Raw genomic sequence first — 25,671 nt, forward strand, 5'->3', positions numbered from 1 at the left:
CAAATAACAAACTGTACCCACATTACTTTGCATTCCTTTGCCCTGCCAGGTCTGCACACCCTGCACAGCACAGAACATAGAACATTCTCTATGCACTCAAGAACCACTGGAAGTTACTCCACAGCTCAACACACTGCCCAGACTAGAGCACAAGCATTACAAATCTATAAAAAAGCAGCCCCTGTGGTGGTGTACAGGAATAAACTAACAAAAAAAATTTAGTATTACCATTTATTGGTGACAAACACTACGTTTTACTTACATTCCATGGGGAGAAAAAATTCCAGCGTAAACAATGAACGGAAGCAGTACTGAACTCGCGCGGCTATCGTGCTGTACCTGGACCAATGCAAACCTCAGCGCGCACCGACCGTGCGCAAGAACACAACATCAAAAGCAACACAGTTATATATAAACATAGGTAATTTTTTTCAGCCCTACATGGAGATGTAATTAAACAGTATAAAGCACTCAAGGAAAATCAATCTGCAGTTTTATATGCACTACATTGAGATCATATCCTGTACTGTAGCGAGCTGTGAGCCACCAGCACACAGTCCCTAAAACACAGCTCAGAGATCACTGAAAGTCACATTGCATTCGAGTTCCCCTACCCCACACTCAAGAAAACTAGAAATTAACCAAAAATGATCAAACCAAGTTTAAAATTCCTAAAGTGTTTAAATTAATTCAACCATTGGATAATTAGGGTTGCTTTGCGAAAATATGGGGCTCTTAAAAATGGTGGGACACAGCCTGTTTCCAGTGAAACGCTGCTATTCCAATAAAACCAAAATAACCATATACATGGATATGATCTTCCCAAGTTAGTTCACAGGTAACATGTCAGTCTCAGAAGACAAAGTTTCTAAACTGTGCTATGGTTCTAAATACAATTAAGAAACTTTTAAATGAAAAATGTATAGTGTCATTTCAATCAAAACAACATAATGAAACTAAAAATGTATCACTGTTTGAAGAAAAAGCAACAGTTATGATTTAGACACTACAGTAGGTTCTAGAGACTGTAGCACTCCAACAGTTAGGTTACATTAAGAGGAAGCATTTGATTTTCTCTGGTGCTTTCAGGTTTGGGTTCAGTTAAGAGCCTGTTTCAGGCAGTGCTGTCCAGTGTTTGTCCCAAAGGGTTTGCGCTCGTCGGTTTGAGGAGAGGGTCACTTTCCATTTCTTGTTTCACACATCTAAAATGAGAAAACACCTGTTACTTAGGAGACAAAACACTTTCCACAAATAAAATGGTTTAAATTGGATACAAATAATTTGATGTGCATTTAACAATTTGTTGCCATGTAACTGCCCCAATTTTTAATCAATTTGCACTTTCTTAATCCCACCACTGTTAGTTTGAGAGCTTATTATCTCAATGAGAGGCTCAACCTTCTCTCCTCCCAAACCCAGCCAAGAGAATAATCTGCACCCTTCTCCATGCTTCTGCTGAAAATGAGCTTTGGCCCCTGATATTCCTTTACCTATGACACACACAGTTGTAAGAGAGAGAGAGGAGCACTTGGAACCCAAGGCCACTGCAGGGTCACACTCCTTACAGAGAAATGGGAAGGGGCAGCTGAGCTGATGGAGGCCAGAAGTGCTGGGGCCCAGAGCTGTCACCCTGGGCTGGGGTCACACCACAGCCAGCACACTTCACCCACTCACTCCTGCTCAGTGCTTTGCCTTAGACACGTGAAAGGACAGGCTTGATCATCCAACCCTCCCTCTGGTCCTGCTGGAGGACAAACAGCTCTTGGCATTCCAGCCTTTCTGCCAAATCAAACTGCTTACATGTTCTTCATCTAAAAACTCTTGTGGGGTTAATTTGCCTCAGCCAAGGGAAGTCGTGGGTACCACTCACACAGACATTGGTCCATTTCCTGTCCTTGGCATCTCTGTGGTTTGTTGGTCCAGTTCGGACAGCAACTTTAAAATATTCAGTGCAGCCTAAAGAGAAGAGAGAGCACTCAGCAATTCAGCCTCTGGACAGTTCAGTAATTTAATGAAAGCACTCAACCCAAACAAATGTTCTTATTTTGACAATATTTTTAAGGATTTTTTCAAGTTCCATAGCTTTGGTGGAAAATGCAACAGTGTAGAATTTCATCTTGCTTCACTAAACAATTGGATGGTGCTGTGACTGGGGATTCCCACTGCACTTGTTTCAGCACTGGGGGAAAACTAACACACCAGGACTAGAAACAGCAAGAAAAGAGACACTAAATTAGTAACAGCTCAAACTGTGCAGAGCTTAAGACAAAGGACAAAGAAATACACAGAACAGGGTCCTTTTCCAGGAAAGAAAACAAGTCACACGAGAATCAAAACTACAAAATGGGGGGGCCCATGTGACTGTTTACGAGGGTCAGTGTGACGTGGCTCAGGCCAAGGTCAGTCACTCCCTTGAGAACTGACCTTTTTTTTCCACTTCATTCAGACCAATTTCAGGAGCAGCTTTCCAGCATATCCCTGACTGGCACGTGCCTTAGTGACAGCTGAACCCTGAACTGAGGAGGGGGCTCCCAGCGACCCCTGTCACAGTGTTCAAGCTCCAAACCAGCCACTCTTTCCCCTTCTCCCCCCTGCCCTGACCCCTGTGCTCAGTCTGACAGGAGCTCTGCACAGCAGAATGTAAAGTTTGGCATGAAAATGTCCAATGAAAGTGACAAAGTACAACGAAATCTGTATCAAATTGTGTCAGGAAAGTACTGCAACAGTTTTTAGTATACAAATCAGCAAAATCAGGTTTTCCTAAGGGTATTCAAATATTGCAAACGAGTCCTTCAGGCTGCTGCACTCAGATCACCTCTGGAGACCAAAAAAAACAATTCCTCTGGATGGGAGCAGACTGGGAACATCCTGTGAGCTCCACCTAAAGTCTTTTAAAGCCGAAGTCCCCTGCAGGTTTCACTATAGCAGGCTCATTCTTTCACAAATAAATATTTCAGCCACTGGTAATAAATAATCTTTTTTATAAAGGGAGCTGAACAGATTTAGAGCATCTCCTACTATCCAATGCTGAACTGCATTTCTTCCACAGAGGATCCCACTTCTGCTGCAAGTCTGGGAACCTGAGCCCAAGTATCACAGTTCCCAGTGAAACATCAGCCCATTCTGATAGAACAAGGAAATAAGCTGAGATGCTGTTAAGTTTATACATTCCGTTTTGTGCATTTACTGTCATGGGCTCATGCAAATACTATCAAGACAAAGCAAATGTGCTTCTTGTAGACCAAAACTGTGATCATATATTCAGCATATTAAGCATTATTTAGATTAAATTCTGATATTATTAATCATTATTTCTGCAATCTGTGAAATATTAGACAACAATTAGCCAGGGAACTGTAGAACATCTAATTGTTCCCAGCAGTGATAGAAAACTCCTCAAGGAAGGCCCAAGAGCAGCATTTCAGCAATGTTCATCATACCATGTCATGGCAAGACTCCACATCCTTTCCAATCCCATGACTGATCAGTGGCGGCTGAGAGGAACAGTTTATAAGAGATACGAACTCGTTCTTGTTATTTTTTGGAAAGTCTTTATATTCAACCTGAAGAGAAGAGAAGAGAAGAGGAGGATTCATTTCTTTTCAGTTAACCAAGTACCAGAAGTATATCACAACTATAGATTATTTGCCCATATATGAAGCTGAGCCTTTCTTCTCATCATTCTCTCAGCCAGTAGAACCCCTCTATGTGAAGTTTAACCTCACTTGAAATGTTTTTCAGTACTCATAAGACATTGGCAAGGCTCCTGAATGCAAGTGGCTACTTAATAATGATTGTCACTAGAACCTTTATTTGAAATGCAGTTCACTGCCATCTGCATTTCAAATTCCTGTATTATGATTTTTGATCCACTGAACTCATCTGTCATATGAATACAGGAACTTAATGCAATTCTCATTAAAGGGAGCAAATGTAAGAAAATGCAGAGCTTACAGCAAATGTAAATGTATGACAGATTAGTGAAGAAACCTGATTTCACATCAGCCAAGTTCAAGTCCACAATGTCTTCCTACATTGGGACAATTTTCAGAAAATGATCCTTTAATTTTGTTTCTTCTAAAACCTCAGAGTAGCACTGAACTGGGGCCAAGAATGGTACAGAAATGCACATTTGAAAATTAAATTTAAAAATATGTAAAATTTGGTACGTGTAAAGCGAAACTGTTACACGATTTTCAGCAGGCTCAGAACTCACCTCTCAGCAGCAGAACTAAAAAGCTTTTGAGCAAAGGTTTGACCAGCTTGGACAGCTTTGGAAGCAGTCTTGTGAAGCTGAAGGTTTACCTGGATTCCTTGAACGTTGGAAAGATAGTCCAGCTGCTCGGAGGGCCTGGTCAGAGGCCCGTGGGGGAAGTGGCCTGAGGAGCTGCTGCTCTTCAGGATGGTCTCGGCAGTAGGAGAGGTGCCCCCGTAGAGCAGCTCCCTGGCGATCATCGCCGTCACCGTGGCCTTGGCGGGGTTGGGAGCTGCCCGGCTGAACTCTTTGGTGTGGTGTCCTTGATTGGCTCCTACAGCCTGTGCAACCTCAGGGACCATGGGAAGAATTCCAGCAGGAAGCTGCTGATGGCTGAGATAAGGCATCCTAAACTCATCTTCTTTATTACCTGGGAGAAGAGAGGGGCACACTGAAGAGCTGCTGTTTCAGAGCCCTCCTGCAGGCACACACAGGCACCAAAAGTCACTATGGAAAAATAATTAATTTCAAATTACTTTTGAAATACTGACAAACTTGGTAAGCTCAGTCAGCCTTTGGAGGGTCAGAGCTTCAGCACCATCGAGACAGAGTTTTCTTATGAATTACTGACTCAGTGCAACAGCTGCTTCTGCCAAAGGGAGCACCTTTACCTTCGGGAGGAGCTTCTCCAGGTCAGTCAAGCTCATAGACACCTCAGCTGCAACCATATTCTAGATATATCTTTTTCTTTCAGAATTTTTTATTCCATCATTTAAACTGAGAAGCAAATAATGAAACCATAAAATGATATAAAGAAAATGACAGTCCACAAAGTTTAAACTGTATATTGTGAGAACAAGCAGGTAGGAAAGGCTAACACAAAGAGGCAAGACTTTTTACAGCTAATGTCCAGCCACAGTAAATTGACAGCAATTTGCTGACATTATTATAGAAGTTAAAGAGGGATAAGAACAGCTTTTTAAGGGGAACTCACACGGAGCTATGGGGTGGTTGTGGACAAGGCCATTCCTTCCCTCTCCAACTCTGCCTGAGGCTGACCAGTTAGTACTGACACCCCTTCTCATCTTCATGCCAGGAACAGGGGCCTCAGCTCAGGGAATAAGCTCTTTGGGGTTTGAACCAAACCTTTCCAAGGGCTCCATCTGATTTGCCAGGCAGCAGCTGCACAGCTCTGCTCATCCCAGAGTGCTAGATGGCCCTGCAGGAGGGACTGGGAACAGCCCTGACACCCCAACAGGGCCCTGCTGCTTGCACCAGGTTACTCACTAGATGAAGTCTCTTCAGGGCCTGGCTCAAAGAAGGTTACTTTTCTTCCATCACCTGGTTTCTTCACTGGGGTCTTAAAAATAAAAGGAAAATAACTCAAACACACAATATCCCTTTAAAACTTTTTTTTCCCCTAAATTTTAAAGCTTTCAAGATGCAGGTGATCTGACCAGCCAAAATTTTACTGAAAAAGTTATTATTCAAAAACATCAATAACTACATTGCTATCAAAGAAAAAGAAGTGCCGTGATTCTTATTCACTGAAGACGTAAAACTACCACATGGCAGAGAAGTGGTATTCGGAACACAGATACCAGAATAAAGCCAGTTTAACTGCCATTAATGACTGATACTGCTGAGGGGAGCACACCACGCTCCAATGAGCACATGCATGAAAAGGAGAAAACCAACCCTGGATTTGCTGTTTGAACTCCCTGGTAGTGTCTGCTGAATCAACAGCAGAACACGGAAGGCTCCTTCCCTAAGGGACCTACCAGAGAGATGTGTAACAAACTTTTCACTGCAACTGTGACAAGGCTGTGTAAAACTGTTTCTAGCAGAGTACTGTAACCTACAGGTCTGCAAGTTTCTGAGACAAACATGTTAATTATTATGGGTTCTGAGACATTTCATAGAGCACAAATACATTAATTTATCCTTCCGATGAGATCGACTTACCTAATGCATCCAAAACACTGGATATTCAATGTTTTCTCAGAGAGCAGTCCCCTCAATACAATTGTTTCCGGGCTAGGGCAGAGGGAATGAACTTCCTACCCTGTTACTGCCTTGCAAAGCTGCTTCTGTTCAGCTCAGCCTTGGCGGCAGCATTAACCAGCTGCTGCTTCCTCAAGACTCACCTTCTCTTCTGTCTTTAATGCTGGTTTTGGAGGCTGAGGTTGAGGGACTTTGAAGCCTAATATTTCCAACATATTTTCTGCTGCATTGCGTTTAGCAACCTTTTTGTTCGTGCCCATTCCTTCAGCTGTGTGTACACCAACTTTCACCTGGACAGAAGAGGAAGAAAATTCAATTCTTAAGCAGAAGTATGGGGATTCTCTGATTAGTGATCTGTGTCTCCAGCATGCCATAAGTCACAAAATAGTTCAAGTGATCATTGTTCTGAGCAAGTTGTCATTTATTACCAATAATCCTTGGCCTTCAAGCACACAAAACCCAAATAGAAGTCACACAAAGAATTGTGTTCATCATCTCACCTTGGCAACCCAGGTTAGTGTTAATAAATCCTACATTACCAAATATAAGCAGGTTAGTACTTCTTAGCAGAGTATTAATACTCCTGTTAATTAAAACATTAGGCAGTTACAACATAGACTACTGGTGCCCCGTGTATTTTTTTTTTAATTACTCAGATCAATTTTCTTGAATCTTTATCTTCTGTGAATGTAGCCCATTAGATATGTTGTTAAATCATGTCATGGAAATCTGTTAAGTCAGTATATCATCATGACAACCTGACTGCCATAAGAAAAAAAAAAAAAAGAGGTGCCAGCCACAGCTCCAGCCTGTGCCACAGCCACAGTCACAGCCCGTGCCACGGCCACAGCCACAGTCACAGCCTGTGCCACAGCCACAGCCACCCCTCTAAGACCTGTGCCATGGCCACAGCCACCCCTCCCGCCCGTGCAATCACACCCACCTGCATGACGAACTCCCTGCGCCTGGGCAGCCCACGTTCTGTGATCAGCATGTACTCAGGCTCCTTCTCCTTCTTGGCCTGCTGTATCTGGGCAAGTCTGCTAATAGGATTCATTCCTTGACCGTATTCTGGACTTGTTTGCAGCTATGTAGGACAGGGTTTAGGAAATAAGCCAAACTTTATGAATATTTGGTTTAATAGACAGAATGCAGCATGCTATCTCTAGATTTCAAAAATCCTGAAATAAAAGTTGCTTAATGAAACACTGCCACAGCCAAAGAGAAATACTGAATTTATTTGGCTCCACTGTCACACTTGACCACGTGTAACCTACCCTGCTAATAGCTTTACAAATTCTAATCCTGCTATATTAGGAGGCACAAGCTTGCAGGAGAATTTGTACAAGCGAAACCCAAAGCTGTGAAGGCTGAGGCTTCAAAGTCAGAGCTTGATTTTTATATGCTGCTCGTTCCTTTATAAGGTTTCTCTTTCATCCTGAATTTACTGATAACTGCTCTAAAAGTGGTATCAGAACCCCATCAGAGTGGGAGCCAAGTACCAGCCCATTTGTTGCACCCCAGGGCTGGTAAAGGCTGAACAGGTGAAGAGTGTTTACAACTGATTCAGAAAAGCCTCTCTGATGATTATTTGCACAGTCAAATTTCCAACGTTTTACCCCTTACCTTCACTATTGATTTTGTTTTCTTTTTGATTCGTGGCTTCATTTTCTCAACTGTAGGAAGGGGTGGCAATTTTTTCAGTTCTTCTAGGACTGCTATTGCAGCATTTTTCTTTGAGATCTTCTTGCTCTTTCCTTCACCTTCACCCATGAATTCTCCAACTGACACCTTGGTTACAAAACTCTTCATATGGGGAGGACCACTTTCCTTTGTCACCTGTTTCAGAGGGAAAAACTGAGTGAAAGCGTGATAAACACTTATTAAAAATGGCAGGGCACATTGTTTACAGCAAACTTCTCTCAAGAACTAAGGATAAAGAGATTTTTAGATTCTCATGCAATCCAAAAAGTAAAATATACTCACTCTAGTAACATATTCCCACCTAACTAAGCATATATTTTTAAAAGATCAGATGCAGCAAGCAGTAGACAATATTTACACAAGTCATTAACCCATCTTATTTAATTTACTGATTTACTGTTTCAGTATAAATATAGGACTGTTTTATTTCACCAGTGTGTACTGCCCCACAGTTAACAGCACCTCATTAAATATATCATGGTACAGCAATAAAACATTACAGAGAAAGCAACTCTTTTGGATCTAGCATTTTAGTCCAGAAATTCTGATTTCTGAACTCTGAAGTTCTGAAGACGTCTAAGAGATAGCTGCCCACTACAGATTTAGGCTTTTAACTCCATTCATAACACATCATACTCCAAAATACCCATATAGTAAAAAGTAAGAATTAATTTTAAGAGCTTCCACCCACAATTAGCTTTGTGTAACAGTGTATTTTTACCAGTGATGCTCAGGCTAATCTGCAATAATTGAAAGTTTCATATAAAATTTCACAGAACAGTTTCAGAAGCAATTTAGTTACACACAACTGCATTTTCTTACTATAATATTTCAGATGGTTGGCTTAAATGTTACTTTGCTAGCTCAGAAAAGCAGCATGATAAATTAATATTTTAGTGAAACACAAATGCTCCCATGGAAGCTCTGATTTAAGATAATTGAAATTATCAAGAGGGGCAAAGAGGCAGCAAGCAGCCAGGCCAAAGGGAAAGGAAAGTCAGATGCACATGAGGTCACCTCATGGCAAGAAAAGAAACCTGCTTGTGAGATTCTGCACTCATGGGTAGTCCAGATCAGTGCTTAATTAAGCAAATACTTCCATATGTGTCTTTCAGAGTGAGCTCTACTCTTTTGCCTCAACTCTGCACTTCCATGTTGTAATCATTAATGCAGGGTTGTGTTTTGGTTCTTCACTGTAATAAGCTTTTCTCAAAAAGCTTGGAAAAAAGATTGCACAGACAACTACAGTGCAGCTGTTCACTCCATGTGATCATTTTAGGGTGAATTTCTGAACAGGTGGATTTTTCTTTTTTCTTCCCTTCACCATATAAACTCCAAGACAATCAGGGTGACTGTCAAAGGCTAAAGTGTATTCACAACTAACAAGACATGTTACAAGTCAGTTGTTTGGGTTATCTAGGAGAGACTCAACTTAATCTGTACCCTTAATAGTCTAATAAAAACAAATCTAGAGCTTGTAAAGTAAACATACCTCAAAATTCACAGGCAAGTTCCTTTTAAGTGCAATCTCAAAAACTTGGCTTATTTCAGATTTATTGAGATTTTCATCATCTGGTTCTTTTCCGTTAACCTAAAAGAAGCATACTCTATTTAAAATAAAGATCCTATTAAATTGAATTTTATCCATTCAACCACTTTACTGAACTCTCCAAATTTTAAATACTCTAACCTTTACTGTCATGTTACATGAATGTGGAGAAAAGCAGCCCACATACTACAGAACTGAATCTTAAGAAGCTCATTAAGGTGTATGTGTAAAAGCTTTCAAACCTTCATATTTTCACATGCTCATTACAAGAAAGAACAAATGGAATAAGGGCCAATAGGTTTAAAAATGTGTTTATAAAAAATGAAATTGAAGTGCTAAGTGCACTGATTTCCAAATGGAAGTACCTTTATGAAATACAATTTTCATATACTGACTGGACATTTGCACCAAAAGCACTAAGACAGGATCAGGTAAGAGAAAGGGCAGGAAAAATAAAGATTCTGAGAGTGGGACCAATGGGAATGAGGGATGGCTGACAAGCCCCTGGCACAGTCGTGTCTTTTCACATGCTCCCTTCTAAGTGCTTCATCTGCAGCTTTGCTTTCTCATGTCCAGAACATCCTATCAGGAACGCTGATCCTAAATCAAACGCTGATCATCTCTGAGAACTCAAACCTGCTGGGACAAGAGTTCCAGTGAAGCTTTCTTACAGGCACATCTACATATCTCCAGGTAAAACTCTGACTGGCATTCCAAAAGTGTCTTCTGTGATGCTGGCACCAACAACAGCAACAGAGAAATTTTAGGTGTCCCGCAGTGATACTGGAAAGATTCTCATAAAGATGAACAGCAACAATATCACTGATTATATCATGCCACAATACTGGTTATGCAACCAGGTAATAAAAATTATCTAAGTATCTTATTGGAGAGCAGCAGGGGAGCTGAGGTAGAGAGCTTTCATAGATTAAAACCTGTTGGATGGTAGTGAGCATCCCCCATGTCTGCTGCTAACAGGTTAGTTTAAAACACAAAGGATTTTTTAATCCCACCAGTTAAGACAGGCTTTTCCCATCAATACAGAAAAAAAACCAGCTGACAAAAGTAATCTCAAATTTTCACTCCTCCCTGTCGCAATGCTGTCCCAAACTTGGCACGGTTCTCACGGGCTGCCCATTCCCACGGGGCTGGAGTCCTGTGGTGCCACGGCAGGGCAGTGCAGGTGTGAGCAGGGCTGTCCCAGAGCCAGCCCAGCCCAGCCCAGCCCAGCCCAGCCCGCACGAGCACGGCAGTGCAGGTGTGAGCGGGGCTGTCCCAGAGCCAGCCCAGCCCAGCCCAGCCCAGCCCAGCCCAGCCCAGCCCGCCCGGGCACGGCAGTGCAGGTGTGAGCAGGGCTGTCCCAGAGCCAGCCCAGCCCAGCCCAGCCCAGCCCAGCCCGCACGGGCACGGCTGAGCACCGGGCCAACCCAGCCGAGCCAGCACCGCCATCCTCTGCACACCCCAGCGCCAACTGCAAAGGAACAGCCGCGCATCCCAGGAGGAACATGGGGACTCCAGCACTGCCAGCAAGGGTCTGTCCCTGTCCTCACACACCAACACTGCCACTACAACTTCGATTACAAGCACTTTTGCCCTCCTTGTAATTTCAGATAGATTCTAGTGTTTCAAATTCCAACGTTTTTCTTTGTGAAGATGACCATGACTTTTCTTTATTGGATTAAATTTTCCCACTTCATATCCTCTCAAGAGAATACAAATAAATAGAACAATTATCTGCACTATTGCAGGGTCTATTCTTAATACATTCCAAATCTGTGTACACAGTTCAAAATTAATGTTCTTTTCCTCAATACCTTTATCTAAAAAGAGTGACTTACTAGCAAAATAACCCTTACAGACTACAACTATTTTACTGATTATTTTGACTCTACTTGAGTTCTGGATCAATTTACTTTATAAATCAAAAATAATCATACACACACACTCTCCCCCTTTGCCTGCACACTTCAAGACAGATGATGCCTAAAGTTGGCTTTTGAGGTATTTTGCATGTTTGCATTGACTAAACTCTCCAAGAATTACGTACCTCTAAATACGAATGAGATCGCAAAGCATTTACCATTCTTAGTTCTCATCATATTGTTCAAGCAAATTCCACAAGTCCTGTACTCCATTAGAGGGACTCGCCCTCTTCCAGGAATGCCTTCCAGTTCCCTTTTCCATATAGGTTGGAAAAGATCTTCAAGATCATTGCACCCAACTGTTACTATGCACTGAATATTTTCTAGTTTAAAAATACAAGACTAAAATTCCATAAAAACAAAAACTTGTAAAAACTGCCCCCAAATAATAAATAAAAAGTACAAAATTACTCCCCCTTAAAACACAAGACTTCAAATACCAGAATATTCTGTTTACACAAGCGTACACTCAAACGGAATACACCAAAACAGCTACATTTAAAAGGAAAATTATTGGCAACATCAAATGACTTTTAGGAAGTATCAGGATCATGTCTCCCTCTGAAATCTTCATTTGCCTCTGTTGCACACAGGCATTTTTAACAGCATCTCTCATGACCTTGCACTCCTGTATCTTTTCAGGCCCTTGCCTCACTGGATGAAGAAATGAACAGGGTTCACTCAGCACCACAACCTTCTTAACTCTACCTTCATCTTGGCTATGGTGAAATGCTGCTACAGAAACAACATCCCTCAGACATTCTTAAAACGACAACAGTTGAAAGCCACAAATATCAATGAATTCAAGTACCAAACTTTAAATGAAAACTTGATTATCCAAGCACTTGCTATAAACCAGCACACCCTATTCCAAGGCCCACTCTCCTTTCCCTAGTTGTATTTCCTACTGTTCCTTCTACAAAGTCAAATTAAAATTGAAAAATAAAATTACAAATGCAGTTTTCTCAAGGTCAAGACACCATTCAGGTCCTGTTTTATTAACAAATAACTCTCCCTTCTTGCAGTCTCTTGCCTCATTTACTTCCTCTACCTCTGGATTTACACCCCTCACACAGAATGAGACATCCTAGAGCAACCGCAGTTTGTTCTGAAGACCTCACATTATCCAACTCCACAATTCCATATATTTTAACCAAGTGACCTGTACTGAAGCATTCCTAGAAGAGTGAACAGAGAATAATTCAGTGGCACGTGAGCCCTGCAGAGCTGTTCCCCCTGGGGGGGGAAAAAGGCCCATGAGAGCAGCTCATCTGTTACGAGGGTAGGCACAAAAAAGGGATGTTCTGCACCACTGGCACAGAACAATATTCCAGAATTTGGGGTTCCCAGCACTGAAGGGGAACATCTTCCTCTGCTTTGGCCTCTCCTGCATGAAGACCAGCAGGAGTATGGCCCCTGCCCACACTCTGCCAGTCACCAGCTCAGATTTCAGAGCAGGGCTCAGCCCAAGTCCCAGCTCCTGTTCCCAGCAGCATCTGTAACCCCCAGGAGCCTCCATCTTTCAGTCTGCATTCCTCCAGGAGAGCTTTCCCTTACCTGAAGTACTCCATCAGTGCCTCCCCAGCCTGTGCCCTGAACTGTCAGGTCCAGTGCTTTTGCCCAATCGCCTGGACAATGCTCACACACACCAAGTTTTAGCTCAGTGTCCCTTGGCTTCACATTTCCTCAAGCCTCTTGCTCTGCCATTCCTGCTAGTCCCCAGTGATTTTTTTTCCAGTCTGAGATCCCTTATTACCTTCTTGTCCAATTCTTCATTTTCCTTCTTTCTCAGCATACAGCCAGACTCCATATCCAGCTCTGACACTCCCCAGAATGCAAGTTACACTTCTGTCTTTGCCCAAAGCAGCCAACACACACGAAGGGGTGCAGGCTCCCAGTCAGCCCAGCAGCAAAGCAACTCCTGTGCTCACAGTGAGACCTTCTGCCTAAAGCCACTCAACAAAAAAGCACGAAAAACACAAGAACGGTATTGGAATGGAAAGTGCTGGGCAGCCATAAATATGTGAAGGGATAAAAAATGACTTCTTATATTCCTATCAAAATGCGTGTATGAGTCTACTATTTCTGTGCATTTTCTGCTCTTCTAGAACTTCCATGGTTCTTTCCAAAATCATGTAGGAATTTGTCCTAGGAAGTAAATCCATGCCTGAGTTTTATGTTGCCCATTTATGCACCTCTTCAGAAGTTTGTGTATGCTCTGTACCTGGTAAGATATTAATTCCTATCTATGCTTCCAGTGCTCATATGTGACAAAGGTCTACAGCATTGCTGTGGAAAAATATGACAGTAAAAAAATTAACATAATTTCATCTGGGAAAATTCTAGTTCCATAGAAATTCACGCTTTTATCTATTGACATAAGTAACTCACCACTACTACACAGAATTAGATTTCCCAACTGTCTCCTCAACTCCCAACAAGGAAAAATCTACAATAACATCCCAGTTTATTCTGGCAATTTATGCTTACAAGACTAAGATTAATTCCCACCTCTGGTTTCTCAGGCAAGGGCTCATTCTGCAGAACTTTCAGAGCTTTAGCAGCTGCATCATGCTTAGCAGCTTGTCTTGTTCTTCCCTTCCCATGAAACTGCTGCCCTCCAATTGAAAGCTCCACTTGATAAAGTAAAGGCCCAACAGGAAATGGGTAAAAGTACCTGCAAAGAGAGAGGTGAATAAATAAATTATTTCACCTACAAAATAAACAGACACCTAAGTCAGTTGTGGTCAATCTCTTGGATGTCAGTAACCACACCAGCATTGAAGCACTAGTTTTAAAAAGTCAAATTTTGATTTAGAGCTTAAAAAAATTTAAAACCTTTGGAACAAATATTGACATTCCTTGCTTCACAACAGGAACACATTTCTGACCAAGTGCTACACCAAGACAACATAACCACACTTCTACGGACTTGGCAAGCCAGGAAGTTTTGACTTTTAAGTTCCTATGCCTACATAAAATTATTTAAACTGCAACTTTAATTTAAATAGTTTCAGAAGAAGCAGCATCAACCTGTTTTCTTCACTTTTGCTTTTACATAGAAAGGAAATGCAAGAAATATTTACCTAATATTTAGCTGTTTGCTTAATGAAGCTGGCTATACTGAATACTCTCAAAACCACTTCAACTTTCATCCAGCTGCCTTGCCCCACCCCAAAGAAATAAGTTACCACTGGAAATAAGTGGGTGGGCTTCTCCAAAGCCCCTGCCTCACAAGCTGAGTGCCCCGGGAGGGTCCCCAGGCAGTTTCAGAGCAGCAGCCAGGCAGGGGTGCTGAGGGGAGCCTGCACCCCGAGCCAACACCTACCGTGGGGGGTAGGTGCCACCTCGCATGGTGTAGCTGTAGGTGGACCTCATCCCCGTGTAAGGGTCGATGGGTTTGTACATGGGCTTCTTCCCCAGCTTCATGCAAAGTGCATTCAACTCCACTGTGGGGGTTACACTGTCTACAGAAAAGGAACACAAAGGGTTGTCCAGCTGTCACAAGGAACGGAGACAATTTAAACTCTTACTGCTGGCTCACAGCAGGGAAAAATGAGCTCAACTTCTGCCACATGCAGCATCTAAAATGACTGAATTACAAACAGAACTGCTAGTGAACCAAAAGAGAATGAGTCTATATGATGCACATTAAAGCAGCCTAGTACAGTTGTGACAAATCCTGTTACAAAAAAGTGAATTTGCTGGGGGCTCTTACTGGATTTGTTTTGGAGGGTTTCATAATTTTGCTTTTAATTTCTGAAGCTGCTAATTTACCTACATTTACAGTGTATATAATGAAGTGCAGAAGAATTTTCTGCAGTAAAGAAATTTCTCCAAATATACTTTCAAGTTACCAGACATGCTACATCCCTTCTGTGTCTCTTGCTTACTGAGAATGATCAAACTTTTCTTTGTCCTCAAAGACCTAGAAGGGTTTCTATGACTCTTCACTTTCAAATTGCAACTGGCCTTGTCAAAAGGCAGGTAAATTGCTACTGAGGGCTAAAACATCACTCTCAGTACCAGTATTGTGGGCATGAAGAATAGACTCCTAGTCTATAGAACACTCAATAAGTGTCATTTTTTCTACCACGGGTCTCACTGGCTCAGAAATCAGCTGTCATCCACTACAAGAGGACTGGTGTAAGGTAATTGCCAAATGAAAATGACCTATGGAACAGAGGCACAGACAAAGTACTTGCTAGCTGACAATTGCCACTGTTAAACAGGCAGAATCACAGGTTTTATTCATCCTTACATAACTTCAATACATACCAAAAGCAGAAAGGTGTATTCTCTCTATGCATGATTATTTTAAATCAGTTGTTGTGGCATATACCTGGATTCTTGCCTTCACTACGAGATGGACGAGCCGTAGGTTTAGGGAATTTTGTCCCTTCCAAAGCTTTGGCAGCTGCTGCATGTTGCGCTTTTTTAATACTAGTTCCTTCAGCTTCCCAGTGCTGGTCCCCAAGAGTCAGCTGCACTGTAAACACCTCAAAACCACAAATAGGTATTTTGTAAAAAGCTTCTTCAGAATTTATGTAGTTTATCAGACTGTCTTACACAAAACAATGAGTCTTGCAGTGATGCACAAATTGAGAATATGGCAATCCAAGCTTTCCTTAACTCCCATGTCATCCCCAGATTTCCATCACTTTGGACATCAGCAGGATTTTCCCGATTACTGAACTAGGAATTTCACAACTGCAGCTGGCAAGTATCCTGCATGAAAACTCAGAGCAGTGTGGGGAGAGCTGACAGCCCCAGGAGAGCCGCTGTGCCTGTGTCACTGAACAGCAGACTGGAAACTCACCCTTCTTTGTGACACATAACTCCACTCTTGCTTTAATCTCTAAAAGGTTTATTAAAGATATTTTTCAGCAGTTTGAAGGAAGTTAAGTTCACAATGTACCATAACAGCTTCTACATGCCCACAGGTCAATGAAACACAATTGAACAGATGTTCTGAATGTTATTCCAATACTTTTTGTAAATGTCAACTCCTTCACACCTTAAAACTCATGTGACATTTTTAGGAACACAACTTTTTACTTTCCAGGTAAAGCTTCACACCTCCCTATTGATGCTGTGGGGGGCTTCCCTTTGCTCTCCATCTCGGGGTTATCTTGCACCAAAATCACACACATTGCCTTCCCACTCCTGAAGGTGAATGAGCATGAGCAGCAGCAGTAAGAAACTGGTATGAACATTTACCTTAGAATGAGCTGGACCTTGCTCACTCAGCAGCTTGTACTCAGGCTGAATCTTGTTGAAACGGGCTAATTCATTCACAAGACACATGGGGGTTTTCTCTTTGGGGTTTGCCATGTTTGAAGGAGCTGAAAGGTTACATAAAATCAGATAAATAAATTGACAACTGTGAACTCTACTACAAATTTTAATTAAAAAAAGAAATCTCAGTGGCTTAGCACCTAGTTGTATGGAATGCTGGAATAGACAGCTTTGCTCACTGGCCAAAGGAGTAATCTATTGAACTTTGGGTTTTCTAAGCAATGCTCATGCCTAGAAAGAACCACAATTAAATTCAAGGTTCTAATGCAAGCCAGAAGTATGAAGTTAAAAGACTCCTGCAAACAGCTCACATCTTATCTAGTACGTGTCAAGGACCTAATCTTCCAAGTATTCCTCATTATCACATGCTTTTAATAATTTCAAAACCTCAGTTAATTTAATTTCCCTTCTATTTTCCCCCTATTAGCTATATTTTATTACCCTTTATTGTTCTGTTGCATTTTGATAGCATAATATATTTATCATTAAACTGGTCATAAAAGAACTAAACAAACTACTTCAAACAACACTTTTTCATATTTAAAACAAGCTACTGGTAGAAAAGATTGATAGTAATGTTTCAAAAATTTAATGTAATACAATTAAAAATATTCTTTACTCTTTCAAACATATCGATTAATTTCTGGAGCTTTATGTAAAAGTATGCTTCTACCTGTCTCCAACAGATTTCATTCCCTAGGGAGCTACTGCAGTTGGATAAATATTACTTTTAATGTAGGTGCAAGACATGAGGAATATATCATGCCAAACTAAAAGCATTAAAAATATATACAGTTACTGACCCTGTACCTTACCTGCAGCTGCATTGGTGGACGTAACTGAAGCAGAGGGCAAAGCAGAGTTCTGGATAGGTCTGCCTGCATTTTCAGAGGGCAAAGAACTGGTAGTAGAAGGAATACTCAAAGGCTGTGAAAGAGATGGGTTTTTATTCAGTATTTGGCTCCCTGCAAGGGCAGCAGACGGATTCTGAATCTGAACTTGAGACATGTTCACTTCCAACCAGAGCAGATTACTGTAGGCAAACAGCTTTGAATGCAGACAAACTCCAATTTTGGAAGCCAAATTGCTGACCTAAAATGTAAAGATGAAAAATAGATTATACTAAATATTTAGCATTCTCTAACAACGTACTGAAATAATTCCTCCATCAGCGAAAAGGGAAACAGCGTTCAACCAAGCACCCATTGTTCCCATTTTGTCCAGTCAGTCACTCACACATCCAGTTTGCACAGCACAGTTCCACCCGTACACCCATCGTGGGTCACACTTCTTTCATTCACAGAAGAGTAGTACAGAAGCTTTATTTATGCTTGTTCATTACTGTCCATCTCTTTTCCCCAAGACTGAATCCACTTAGGAAGCAAATCCTGTTACTTACACCCAGAGCCACTGGTTATACGCTGAACAAAGAGCAACTTACATGGACAAATTACATTTCATGCATTCTACCACTTGAAGTTAAACTTTTTCACTTGGAGGGCAAGAAATAAATGCAGCCTTTACAAAAAAACTCCTTAGAGAAAACATCCTTTATTATTATCACAGAGTTTTCCCCTAGGATCATCAAGAATGCCAAGCCACTTATGAGGAGAAAAGGCTGGAGTCCAGCAGGAAATGCTGGAAGAGCAAAGGTGGAAGAGTTCATAAATTGTATCAGCTACATGTATTCTGAAGGTTACTTTGATTTAAGTCAGGGCATGTCTCAGCCACAGTTCAAGCATCAGTTTAGAGTCACTTGGCTCTGCAGCACTACAAACAAGTGCAGGAAGAGCTCATGGGCACCTGTGGCCATCTAAAAACCCCCTGGGAGTGCAGCACGCACCCCAGCCCCTGTGCAGAGCAGTGACAGATCAGATCCTCCCTCTGCTGACAAATTAGTATTGGATTTCTCCTACACATGGATGCAAAATTATCTTCATGTTCAGCCAGCAGAACCTAAATAGACACAAACAGGTCAGCTGTTCATATCCACTTACAAGCCACATATCAATTTATTTATTAAAAATACATTTTACAGCCAGGTAAATCCATTTTACACACCAAGGCACTCACACATGCACACACACAGAGATCTGATTAAGGCAGCAAACAAAGGTTTATTCTTTCCTAACCCATGGGTGAAAAGGAGAAATCACTGCTCCAGCTACCACCAGGGGGCTATTAGTAGCAACACAACTCCACTAGTGCTCTGTGAGCTTCAAATTCTGAACCTGTGAATGGATTTCCAAATGTGAGAGGAGCAGCAATGAGTCAGAGGAAAGCTTTTAGCTAGTTACTGACAAAACAAGCTAAGAGAAGAACCTAGATTAATACATTCATGTACAGAAAGATGTAATTATCTAATAAATAAGAGGTAAGAAACTACTGGGAAACAACAGATACACCACCAAATTCACCATCTGGAGTATTTTTACTTTGGAAAAAAACATCATAAACATGTCACACTTATCATACTACCACCTGGATAGCTTCTGTTTTTACTAGAGAGCAAAAATAGTTCAGGTCTCATTAGTCCAGGAGACACATATGCAGATTATACTCAAAACAAATCCTATATTTGACTACTAAATTTGCAGCAGTTACACATGGGGTGCATTGTAACTGTGAGAGTGGCATTAGAGAATCTGTCTAAAGGACATCTAAGAACTTGTAAGACAAAGAAGAAAAGAATTTAGAATAAGACTCCAGGGTAATAACTTTACAATCACTAAGTTTCTTTCCCAAGAGCATCACTAGAATCACTGAAAATATAACACAACAATAATAATTGCCTGGCAAAGACTTGACCAAAGCCTTGCAGATGAAGAAATGCAATGAAATCTTGCAGCGAGAAAAGCAAACGTTCCTTTCCTGCTGAAGCGCAATGTCTTTCTAAGCAACTGAAGTTACAGTTTTCAGCCACTCCCTTTAGAACACCAAAAGTTGCTCTTTTGATGTCAGAAACATCAGGATGTTTGAGATCATGCTGGAAAGGAAGCTTGATGTTGTTTTCAGAAAACATCTGCAATCAGTGTGCTTTTAAGGCAAGGCCCACCTTCCACATGCCTGCCAGTGCCTGATGCTGGGACCGTGTGCGAGCTGCAGAACTCAGCGGTGGGATGTGCTCTGCACCCTGTAACAGCCCTGTAAGAGTCTAACTGCCCGAGAACCAAGCATGGAAATTGAGAAAGCTGAAGGATATGCTCCTTACCCTGTAACAGGCCTGTAAAAGTCTAACTGCCCGAGAACCACGCATGACAACTGAGAAAGCTGAAGCTACGAGTCAGAAAGGCTGTTTCAGTGGACAGAGGAACAAAGACGCCAGAATTTCAGGGCATTTTTCCACATAATCAGGGGTTAGATACTTCAAACTTTTCAAGACACTACTGGTGCAAGTAACTGATCCCTACTCAATTCTTGAGGCGTTGCTAGACCTGAAGCCCACTCAGATATCCAAGAGAGGCGAAAGAACAACCATTTTGCTCACACAGCCTGAGCCAGCACCAACTACAGAACTGCTCCTTTCCCACCCTGCCAGTTACTTTTGGCCTACTCATCCCGAGTATTTGCATTACCACAACAGTGTTGCACTAGAGGGTGAACACCTCAGTGACCAGGGGGCAAAACTAAACTTCCTGGATTTCCAGATGACAGAGGACTGCTCATCACTTGCTTTTAGACTTTTACTTTGGTGCATCAATGCCTGGAACATTCCCAGAAATTTGGAACACATTAAAATGCAAAGTTCAGGTATCACTAAGGTAACCAAAGACATGAATGAAGACGTGAGCATGGCCAGTCCACACACCCAAAAGTGAAGATCTTCATATATAAAAATGTAACGTTTATAGATAAACGTTTTTCTTGGGGTGTGTTTGTATTATAATTCACACAGGCGTTGCATGTAGAAGACAGATGACCAAACAAAAATCAAACACTTTCTATAGACAATCATGTTTTACCCCAACTCATCATTTTTTTAATACGATGCAAATAGAAAGGTAAGAAACTTTAATGTTTTAAGTAAGTTTCCAGTACCTTCAGGAGATCCAGAGAGTGAAGATTTGTATTTAGTTCTAAATAGGATATTTATGATGGAGAATGCCTAAAAGAAAAAACAGAGAGTTAGAATTTTGCTCCCTAAAGGCACAAAAAAATCTTCTGTAGAGAATCTCTCACCCTACACTGAGTTGGCCTCATTTATTTGATCACGAGGACTTGTGTGACCCTTCCATTACCACTGACAAACTGCTCAACACAGCTGCTTTTCCAAGCTGAATTTCCAACCTGATCCAAGAATCTTCCTTGCTCTTTCCCCAACCCCAAGTGATGCTTCTCACTCAAGCAGTGGATTCTTACAATAGTGCTCTTTGCAGAATTACAAGAGTCACATGCCAATGTTCCTTCTGTAGTGAAGCTCTTCTTCCTAAGAGTCCTAGAGATCAGCTCCCAAAATTAGACTCAGACCTTCATTCACAAAGCCAGACCAAAAGCAAGCCACAAACTGAGAAATTCTGGTAGTTATTAATCGCAGAAAATTATATAAATTCTACCTTTTGGTTACATTTCCAATCTAGTGATTTCACTCACAAATAGTCTAAAATCATTTTAGAATAAAATTATCTCAGTGCTGCATATGAAACCTGCCACTGCACGGACTGCTCTAAATGGAAATCAAAACCTATTTTATTCTGCTTACAAATATAGCACAAAGTGTTTAATCCTTCTTTTCCATGCCTAAGCCAACTGTGTGCAGATGCCAGTAACATCATTCCCAGCCACAAAATGGGGGAGAGCCCAATCTTGATCAGGGTTAGAAGAGGACAGAGCTCCGGAATTTGCTTCAGACAGGCATTTCAAACTCTGAGGCTGACTCCCAGGGCTGTGAGCAGCTCTTCTGCTGGAACCAAGGAGGCCGCAGAGCCTGAACCCGGCTGGCATCACACTTGGTGTTTACCACCAGGAGAGTGAAGAGGGAACACAAGAGGATTACAGTCAGCTCAACTTCTCTTCTACAGGGTTTTCTGGAGGCTAAGCTAAGCATCTGAAGAACAAGGAAATGCACCATGTTTGCGGGCAGGGTCAAGACCAAGCTGCAAAAAGACAACAGAATTTTCTCCCACAGCCATTCCTGGTAGCCCTGCCAAGAATGAACCCCTCCACCTAAGCAGAATGAGCCCAAGGGGCTGTGCAGGCACTGCCTGCTGGTCACCATGGCACAGACACCACTGATGGGCACCAGCAGAGTGGAGAAGTCTTACAACCAACAGCACCTCCTAGCACAAGCTGGCATTGCCAGGCTGCTTCAGAAAAAGCCCTCCCCATCCTGAGATGCAGCAGTAAGAACCCGCCTGAGCAAGGTCTGCACCAGTCCTGCTCAGACCCTGAGCCCTCAGCTGCAGCCCTGCACCTACCTGGGCACCAGCTCCAGGCAGAAGCAAAGGAGGAACAGCCCAAAACACTTCCTTCAGAGAAATATAACCTATGGAAAAGCGCTAAAGGATCTGAACGTGTGTATTCTGAAGAGGAGAGGACTGGCTGGGGCCTGAGAACCAGCAGTTCATGGACTTGAAAGGATTTTGGAGTGGGAAAGAACAATCTGTTCTGTGTGGCTAAAGTGACAGAACGAGAGGCAATGAGTGTAAAATGCACCAAGAAAAGCGCTCCTGACAGTCACACTGCACGCCCTGCTCTGCTGACAGAGGGGTCCCTGCCGATGGCAAGGACCTGCCAGGTCCTGCAGGCCACTGCAGGCCATGCCAGGCAGGCAGGAGGCTGCGGCTGGCAGCGCTGCTCTGCAGAGGGACAGACAGAGCCCTGCACTCCGTCCCTCGGGGCTCACTCCCAGCACTGCTCACGCTGCTGTGCACCTGGCCCAGGCACACGAGGGGCTGGCCCTGCCGGACAGCAGCACCTCACAGGGCTGGCCCTGCCAGACAGCAGTACCTCACACACCTCAGGTCACACCTGAGCCACAGGCTGCCCTGAGCTCCGAGAGGGCAAACAGGCGGCTAAACCCTGAGAGAACAGTTCCACCCTGTCAGGACTGGCACACGGAAGGTGGCTGCTCCTCAGCAGGCCCTAACACCTCCCCGTGCCCCCATCCCCACCCTGCCTGCACACGCTCCCCGCTCTGCCCCACCAGCACCTGGCACGGCAGCTGAGAAGCAGGACAAATGCCTCACACAACCATCGACTACTCTGAGCACAAAAAATAAATAGCCACAAACTCCAGGAGATTTGTTGAGATGCTGTTACCTAGAATAGCTTTGAAAAACACACATTAGGGGTAGCTTTGCAACATGCAGCATAAGATTCTCAAGCTGCTGCAACAGCGTTTAACAGCATCTATTTGCAACTGGAAAATCTCACTATAAATTGATAAACAATTACTACATTTTACAGAATTCGGGCTATCTGCACAAAGTGTAAAATACTGGTTGAACAATCTTTTCTTCTTAGATAAATCTTCTGCAACATTTCTGCAAGACAGGCTCCGTCCCAAAAGTAACACTGTAGAAAGAGATGCTGCTCTTTTTGGTAAGGGCACAAGCACTAAATGTTATGCAAAGTTGTTTATGAGCCAAGGTATGGATTATTAATAAGATAAGAAAAGCTGAAATTGGAAAGTAAAAGCTGAATGAAAAGAGAGAATTACCAAACATACACATAAACCAGACGGTTCCAAACAAAGCAAATTGATAAACCAGGAAGTAACACAATGAATAAACACCTGTTTACTTCTAGCTCAGTGTTGTGACAAAACAGGTCAGGGATTTTGGCTTTTTCCCTGCAGTAGAACAGCTCACAGAGCCCACGGACACTGTTGAGAGCCAGCATGCCCAGATCTCCTGCATGTCCTGGGGCATCTCCAGCCCCTCTAGTGAAATAACCAACCCTGGCAAGGACCCTGGCCAAAGGAGCCAGAAGAAGGGCTTTTGGAATGTTCACTTGTCTCCAAAATAAAGCTGCTGTTCTTCAGGAAGGTCTGAAAGGCACAAAGCAATTCCAGTTTTGCTCTGACTTTGTACAGTCATATAATTTCAAATTTATTTCAACCTATGAATAATTTTGCCACAAAACACATTTTGACTGACTTGTACTGGTAGTGCAAAAATGATGTTATGAAAAACTCTTGAACAGAGTGACTACCTAAAAAGACATTGTTTCTTGCATGCATCCTTTTAGAACACTTTGGAAATAAGTTTGTGATACAACTTCAAGAAATAGAAAATATAGTAAAAATCTCAGCCCCTGGGCTTTTTACATTCTCATCAAGACATGAGAGACCTTGAGTGAATCTCTGTAAAAGTCAGAACACACATTTGTTGCATGTATGAAATAATCAACAGACAGACCAGAAATCACTTTATTATATTGCAGCCACAGCTTCATAATCAAAACTCAAATTCTCATGACCACTAGTATTAAAAAAACAAACCCAAAACATTGCCTCCAGTTTGAGCAAGGGAACTGTGCAGTACACTTGCTCGTTCCAGTTAGAGGAAACAAGATTTTATAAATATACCATTCAAAAAGCAGAGCACAGACTTCATTCAGGTATTTTAGCTGACCAATATGTGTGTATATATATGTTTATACACCTAGGCTTCCCTGACATTGCAAAGGATGTTCCTCCCGGGTTAGCCCTAAACCTGCCCGAGAAGTAACGCCGGGAGCAGGAACGCGCGGTTAAAGGGCTCTGGCACTGCAGGGCACAGAGCGAGCAGGGGCCAGCCCCGGGCGGGACCTGTTGCTGTGCACGGCACGGAAAAGCGTTCTGCTCGGAAAGGGGAGAGGGATCCTGCAGCAGCGTTCTGCTCGGGACCAGGGAAAGGGATCCTGCAGCAGCGTTCTGCTCGGAAAGGGGAGAAGGATCCTGCAGCAGCGTTCTGCTCGGAAATGGGAGAGGGATCCTGCAGCAGCGTTCTGCTCGGAAAGGGGAGAAGGATCCTGCAGCAGCGTTCTGCTCGGGAGCAGGGAAAGGGAAGCTGCAGCAGCGCCGGGACTGCAGGAACGCCGGGGCTGCCCGCTCGGCCGTGCCGGAGGGGCCGGCGCTGTCCCGCTCCCCACTGCCGTGCCCGCAGTCCCCCGGCCGGCTCGGCCCGGAGGCGCTGGCCGCGGGCTCTCGGCGGGCACGGCCGCGGCCCCGGGAGCCGACGGGGCTGCGCTGCCCCGGGGGCCGCGCCGGGAGCGGCGTGCAGCGGTGGCCCCGGTACGCGCCGCCGCTCCGGTACGCCCGGAGCCGCAGTCACGGCCCGCCCGGGGCGGCTCTGACATTTCCCCCGCGGGTCGGGCCGCCGGTGCCGGTGCCGGCCCGCGGCGCTCCGGTCCCGCCGGCCGCCGGGGCGGACTCCCGGCCCCGCCGCCGCGGGAGCGGCACGGTCCGGCCGCGCGGAATGAGCCCCGGGCCGGGAACGACACAGGGCGAGCCCCGAGCGGGCGGGGGGCTCCGGCCGCCCCCTCCCCGCGGCCCCGGCCCGGCCCGCCAGGCCCCGCCGCCCCCCACCCGCGGCCCCGCCGGGCCCGGGGCCCCCGCGGCCCTCACCTGCGCGGGGCGCGGCTCCGGCCGGGGCGGGGCTCAGTCCATGGGCCGGCGGCAGCGGCGGGGCTCAGTCCATGGGCCGGGACCGGCGGCACAGGGCAAACACCAAAGAGAATGAGCGGGGCGGCGCGGCCCGCCGGAACTGACGGCACCGCGCGGGGCGGGGCCTGCGCTCAGCCAATGGGCACCGAGCCAGCCCCCGGGACACCGCCCCGCGCCGCGCTCCTGGCCAATGGGCGCGCAGCCCTGCCGGGAGCCCCGCCCCCTCCGCCGCGACTACGAGCCCCAGAGTGCTCCGCGGGAGACGCAGAGCGGGAAACTACAGCTCCCGGTGTGCCCCGCGCGGCGCCGGGCGGTGCGGCTGCGTCCGCCGCCGCTTCCGGCCCCGCGCGCTGCCCCGCCCGGCCCGGCCGTTCCGGCCCCGCAGGTACCGACAGCACCTGTGCCCGCTGCC

The 25,671-nt window shown here is 44.1% G+C and overlaps 1 protein-coding gene across 7 annotated transcripts; it reads right to left on the reverse strand.

Moving 5' to 3' along the window:
• Positions 1-217: 217 nt before the first annotated feature.
• Positions 218-25,375, reverse strand: STAU1 (staufen double-stranded RNA binding protein 1). Of its 7 annotated transcripts, none has more exons than XM_030288368.4 (16): positions 25,221-25,375; positions 20,711-20,777; positions 17,488-17,764; positions 16,595-16,719; positions 15,717-15,873; positions 14,703-14,841; positions 13,886-14,051; positions 9,396-9,494; positions 7,826-8,038; positions 7,143-7,286; positions 6,343-6,489; positions 5,483-5,555; positions 4,306-4,625; positions 3,441-3,563; positions 1,871-1,956; positions 218-1,202 (listed from the first exon to the last, which is right to left on the reverse strand). In XM_030288368.4, the coding sequence occupies exons 3-16, from the start codon at positions 17,678-17,680 to the stop codon at positions 1,115-1,117; spliced, it is 2,073 nt and encodes a 690-aa protein (XP_030144228.1). In that variant the 5' UTR covers positions 17,681-17,764; positions 20,711-20,777; positions 25,221-25,375; the 3' UTR covers positions 218-1,114. The 7 variants fall into 7 exon arrangements, with proteins under 7 accessions (XP_030144228.1, XP_030144226.1, XP_072773000.1 ...); XM_030288366.4 differs by having other exon boundaries at positions 7,826-8,056; positions 25,221-25,363; XM_072916899.1 differs by having other exon boundaries at positions 218-1,188; positions 25,221-25,360.
• Positions 25,376-25,671: the final 296 nt, after the last annotated feature.

Source organism: Taeniopygia guttata, chromosome 20, assembly GCF_048771995.1.
Source record: "Taeniopygia guttata chromosome 20, bTaeGut7.mat, whole genome shotgun sequence".
Taxonomy (NCBI): Eukaryota; Metazoa; Chordata; class Aves; order Passeriformes; family Estrildidae; genus Taeniopygia; species Taeniopygia guttata.